Source organism: Rhipicephalus microplus, chromosome 8, assembly GCF_043290135.1.
Source record: "Rhipicephalus microplus isolate Deutch F79 chromosome 8, USDA_Rmic, whole genome shotgun sequence".
Taxonomy (NCBI): Eukaryota; Metazoa; Arthropoda; class Arachnida; order Ixodida; family Ixodidae; genus Rhipicephalus; species Rhipicephalus microplus.
The window spans coordinates 691,494-697,493 of NC_134707.1; the positions used below are offsets into that span (position 1 = coordinate 691,494).

At 43.6% G+C, this 6,000-nt stretch overlaps 1 protein-coding gene across 1 annotated transcript in view; it reads right to left on the reverse strand.

Moving 5' to 3' along the window:
- The window catches only part of LOC119163924 (aldehyde dehydrogenase 1A1), a 638,180-nt gene extending 634,329 nt beyond the window's left edge, over window positions 1-3,851 (reverse strand). Inside the window, exon 1 of the mRNA XM_075872625.1 lies at window positions 3,676-3,851. Within this exon, the coding sequence (XP_075728740.1) occupies window position 3,676 (1 nt within the window). The 5' untranslated portion in view covers window positions 3,677-3,851. The remainder of the gene's footprint in view (window positions 1-3,675) is intronic.
- Between the last annotated feature and the right edge of the window lie 2,149 nt (window positions 3,852-6,000).

Genomic DNA, 6,000 nt, shown 5'->3' on the forward strand with positions numbered 1-6,000 from the left:
TGTGGCGTAATACTGATGGGTGTGTCTCCAAAAGTTGTGAGGGTGTTCAGTTTATTGAATTGGTCTTTGTCACGTAACTCAAGGAGTAGATCTCCGCTGGCCATTTTGGTAACCTTGTACCCAGCACCGAGAGTTTCGGTTAAGCATCTAGCCACTACAAAGGGGGATACAGTTCTGGCTTGCTTGTTAGTTTTTTCGCAGTGTATAACGTGGAAATGAGGAAACATTTGTCTTGGCCGGATGAAAAAATTGATATCTTCGGTGCGTACCCGCTTTGAGGAGGCACGATCACTAAGTAAAGGGAATGCTTTCTGCATGCTAATTGTATGTTGTTCAGCAGCGTTGGCGGCCACCTACCACGGAGCCCAACGAGGGGACGCTGCAAGTTTGCGGATGCTGAAAGCTTGCAGACGTCAGCCGTACAACCCTTCTATAACCCAATGCGCCTAGGCCAAGGTAGGCTATTTGCACAGGGTTAACCCTTGCCGCCGAGAAAATTGGAAGTAAGCAGAAGAGAGAAGTAGACAGGAAAGCTGAAAAAGTAAGAAAGACGAAGATGTAGGGAGAGAGAGATAGGAAAAGGCGACTGCCGATTTCCTCTGGGTGGGTCAGCCCAGGGGTGCCGTCTACGTGAAGCCGGAGCCAAAGGGGTGTGTTGCCTCTGCCGGGGGGCCTTAAAGGTCCAATCACCCAGCGTCGGCTCAACCCCCAGGATCCCCTTTTCCCCGGACACAGCAAAGCCACGCACAGCTAGGCGTGGGAGGGAGTCAAAACTCCCCCGTTAGCTCGGGTCCGTGGTGTCGCTACACACCAAACGCCTACTTGCGCAGGCGCCCCTGCGGGGCACAAAAGAACACAGAACAAGTGCTTTGTGATTCTTTGTACGTTTAAACCATAGTTACACCATGCACATCCAACTAGCCAACCTTTTGATTTTGTTGCGATGAGTGTGGCTGTATGCACAGTATCAAAGAGAATTTCCCTCAAAGGCACCCTTGTACGGTGATGACATAGGCGATTTTCCATCATACGAGTGTCCATGAACCAAATGTGACATCCAGTTGATGCTCAAAATTATCTGACTTCTAAGAATTTATGATGCAACATTTTCTTGCATTGCATATCTTGTTACGTTCATCACATCGTTTTGGGTGCTTCCTCAAGATGCTGCTTCAGCAAAAGATCGTGCCTATTAAGACAAGTCAAAATCACTAGGATGCTGTCCTGTTCAGCAGAATCGCTTGACAAACTGTTTTAGTGGCCTCGAAGAGCAAGCTTATGCCCAGTAAAGACGCACTGTTACTTAATACTCTTTAGGATGTGCAAGTTCTTTCAAAGAGCATTTGGTTTGATTGTGAAGCAGTAGTGTAAATTGTTTCAGCTGGGCACTTATCCAACGATATTTTCTGGCATCATTGCATCTCCATAGTTTGCGCAGGGCTGATGAAAATGAAGGTTTTTTCTTTCGCACACAACTTGAACAGGTTCATGAAAGCAGTCGTGACAAAGATGTCTGCATAATAAGAAGGGTGCTGCACGTTTGGGAGAAATAGGATGCATGCCTTAAATAATCCACCACTCAAGTGTTTGCTGTAAACTAGCCAACTTTGCTTTTCAAGCTAACCTCTTCAAAAGCTGACCCTTTTTACTGAGAAATTCTTTTCGTCACCACTTGTGCAAGAATTGCCCTTGCTTTGGCAGAACCAACAGATTTTCCGAAATGCCAAGTGTTTATCATCAGACTGTACCTTCAGGTTGATGGTCCTGTCAGCAACATATGCAATGTCGCAGCCTGCTTCAGACCACCGGCATTCATGACAAGGTCCCTCCATTCCACCAGAGTTCTGGCACTAACTGAACATTGATCGATACATTGTCCTCACTGTTATTCAGGTATATGAGTAATGTCCATGTGTGCTGTAAACAAACAGTAATAATTGTTGGGGTTTAATGTTCCAAAACCACAATACTATTATTAGAGAGGCCATAATGGAGGGCTCTGTAAATTTCGACCACCTGGGCTTCTTTAACATGTACTTAAATCTAAGTACACGGAACTCAAGCATTTTTACCTCTATCAAAAATGCAGCTGCTGCAGCCAGGACTTGATCCCGCGACCTGCGGCTCAGCAGTCAAGTACCATAACCAGTAGACCATTGTGGTGAGTTTGTAAACAAACAATGAACACAGCAAATATGTAAGTCATAATAGAACTCTGGAATCGCACAGTACACAAATCTCTATAGCACTACTAGACCATAAACACACCACTATTTACACTGCTTCATTACACTGGATCACGAGCTGCCGTCAGGGCATTCGATCAGGTCATCTCAAAAACACCATGAGGGTCCTTAATGCAGGCCCTTACAGGATGAAATTCAAATTGTCTAGTTCTCAGCTCACTAGAGTCTGGACGTAATGCAAATTGAACTGAGCGCCAATGAGATCGCTCATAATCGTGCTGCAGCAGTGTGAGGCCCGGTAATGGTTCGAAAACAGCCAGAGTTTGGCAATCCGCTAGTTTACTTTCGTGAGGTTACCTTGCACTACAGGGAGACTAGCTGGGTGTTCCATCTCTTCACCATGAACTTAGCAGACCACTACCAATTAAATTTGAAATGCTGCAAACAGGTTGATATCCCTGAAGTAGCTTCCTGAGTATGATACATATGGAGATGGACTCAACATGGCCAGATTGCTGAGTGGTAGTTCATTTAAACACATGCTCTGGCAATGCCTTGCATTGCGGGTCTGCAGACATGGAGACTTGTGGACTGCTGCAATCAATAACATCAGCTATTACAACTAGATCCTTGCTGTTGTGAAGGCCCGGACATGACAGAGCGGCTCGGCATTCCCGTTCTGACATGGAATCAGTCGGATTTTAGATGTATAATTGCCTCGTACTGTTCGCTCTGGACCAAATAAATGTCTTTTCTCTCTCACACTGCTGTTTAAAGACACGCAGACGAGAATATACCACAGCCATGTTGTCTGTGTCTTCAACCAAGCACGGCTGTGACCAAAGCATCAATGTACAGTCGTCAGCAAGCTTATCACGAACGCTCAGACCTATGACCTAGACTACTTTGACCTACGTTGACCGCGGCTGGCCGAGGTATTACCGAGCAGTGCCTGGATAGTAAAGTCTCAGCAACAGAACCCAAAGATACGCGGCGCAAGCGTAAAACTGTTTCAGAACACTTGGAGAAGCGTTCGTGTTAAACTTGCCATATCACACTTGTCTAGGGCAATCAGTCGTCCGCTTCAGTCACCGTTTCTGCCACAATTGTGTAAACACCGACGCCGTTATTATATAAGAAATAATCATACTCCAAGCTAAGACGTTGTGCAATAATTCAAGCATGAGAGGAAGCTTCACGCGAGGTGACAGCCGCGGACAGCACCAACTTCCTCAGCCGCGAACAGTGTGTTTGCATGTGGTATGCATGCTGTCGTCTGATCCGCAGGTCGTCGCTTTCTGTTAGCCATGCACTCAAACTAATCGCCACCTTTCTAAACAAACGCGTTAATGCAGTCGAGCATACATTGAGCACTTACAATGAGAGTACAAACAGTTCGCAGAGTTTGCGAGAATCAAGTCCTTGCGAAAATCAACATTAAACGTATCCAAGTCGGACGAGGTTCATCAAATCACATGGTTGTACTTACTAGCTTAGTTGTCATGTTATACTCGTTGACACGTCGAATATCTATTATGTTGTGGCATTCTGGTGATAACGTGATGTCATAGCAAGGGCACAAAGCATCGAAACACGTCTTAGAACTTTCGTTGGGCACATTTCCGCAACAGACTGTTTCGCTACTTCAGCTTCGCGCGCTCCGGCGCGCTCCTTCCTCTGTGGGCGCGCTCTTCCCTCTTTTTCATTGAACGTATGGATGGATAAAGCTTTGATTGGACAGTAGCTCACGCTACCTAGTGCCCTTTTTATAAGTGCCAAAGCAATAAGTTTGCGAGAAAAAAAAAAAAACTTTGGGCAATCTTTCAAAATAAAATTTGAAGTTTTGTTAGACATGAAAAGGCAAAGTGTGTGCCTAATAATATAAGTCCCACAAGTTAACGCCTTCTATAAGAGTTATGGTCACGCAGTACGTATGACTTTAACTAGTTCCAACAGAAGGCGCTACACTTTTAACGTGAAATTGATGATTAAGTTTTTTTTTTTTTTTAATAATGATGCACTGATTCTGCCAAGCGGTGCGCACCAAATTATGGTGTCTTTATGAGCGTTGTTGCATAAATATTTAAATAAGAAGGGGCTCGGTGAGCTTGCTAGGAGTTTTAGCTGGACCGACACATTTCTGTTTTTTAAGGGCGAAGATCCTTAGAGCGGCGCCCGTTCATCCCTCGTCGTAGTCGTAGTGCGTAACCAGTCTTACGTTTTTACCTGCAAGGTGGTGCCGGTGAGAAATTTCTCCTGTGCGTTGTTGAACAATAAAAAATTCGCAGCGTGCACGTTAACTAAAAGCCGAATTCTCCTGTCTCTCATTCCCCATTAGCAGCCATTGGCATGTACATTGAGCACTATCTGACAAGAAAGGGTTGCTACGTTATACTCGCTGGGCGTAACCTCCTTGGTTTTAGAAAGGTTTAGCGAGCGTTGGGCCGCAGTGCCATGAATACAGTGAACTAGTATATACCGTATATACCATGAACTCGAGGTGGCTCAAGGTGGGAAGTAGACACGAAGCGCAACTGCGCAAGCCGTAAGAAAGTGTGTGTGCCACCTCTCGGGTGGCGGTGCTTCTATATGGGGAATGTATTTATTTATTTATTTATTTATTTATTTATTTATTTATTTATTTATTTATTTATTTATTTATTTATTTGTTTATTTATTTATTTATTTATTTATTTATTTATTTATTTACAAGATACTGCAGGCATGGAGCCCAAGCAGGAATGGTACATGCAGTAAGGCAATCAAGCCAAGCATCACACAGCATGCAATAATCCAATCATCACACACATACAGCAATAATGCAACCAAGCTTATCATAACAGCAATGATTTAAGTGGGATAGCGAGAATCGCATTTGCATGAATCGCAAAGAGAAACAACATGGCACTGAAAATAAGTAATCAACAAAAAGGATCAGTGGATAAAAAAAACTGCAAAACATTTTTACATCCTCAGGAAAACATGTGCGTTAATAGAATCTGTCGACAGCAGGGCGGCAAACGGTAAATTGTTCCACTCACAGATTGTGCGCGGGAAAAACAAAAATTTGAAGAGATTAGTTTTGGCGAAATACGGAGTTAAGGCAAGGGAGTGTGAATGACGACCGCGCCGTGTTTCCAGGCGACTAATGTAGGAGCTGTGATCAAATAAGAGCTTCCAGTTAACTAATTGGTACAGTAATTTTAGCCTAAATGATTTACGTCATGATTCTAATGTTGGGATACCATGTCTTTCCATCAGGGCAGAAACGGAGTCTGTTGGACCGTACATACCATAAATAAAGCGGACGGCCCTTCTTTGAATTCTTTCGAGGCAGTCGATATTGGATTTAGTGTGAGGATCCCAAATAACGCAGGCATATTCAAGTTTCGGTCTAATTATAGAAGTATATGCTAAGTATTTAACCTCAGAGGGAGCGGTTTTGAGTTTGTGTCGTAATAAACAAAGTTTACGGAAAGCGGCAGCACATATGTTAGTAATGTGAGAGTTCCAACTTAAGGTACTGGTTAATGTTACGCCAAGATATTTGTGTTCATCTACTTGCTTAAGCGGTTGGTCACAAGTACAATAAAAGAATTCAAGGGGGTGTTTCTTTCTAGTCATTCGGAGGTAAACTGTTTTGTCATGGTTTAATTGCATGTTGGTAGCTTTACTCCAAGAAGCAACGTTTTCTAACGCCGAGTTGAACGCAAGTTGGTCCTCGATGCTATTAAATTCATTAAAAAGTATACAGTCATCTGCAAAAAGACGTATTTGGACCAACTGTTTATAACGTTAACAATGTCATTACAAA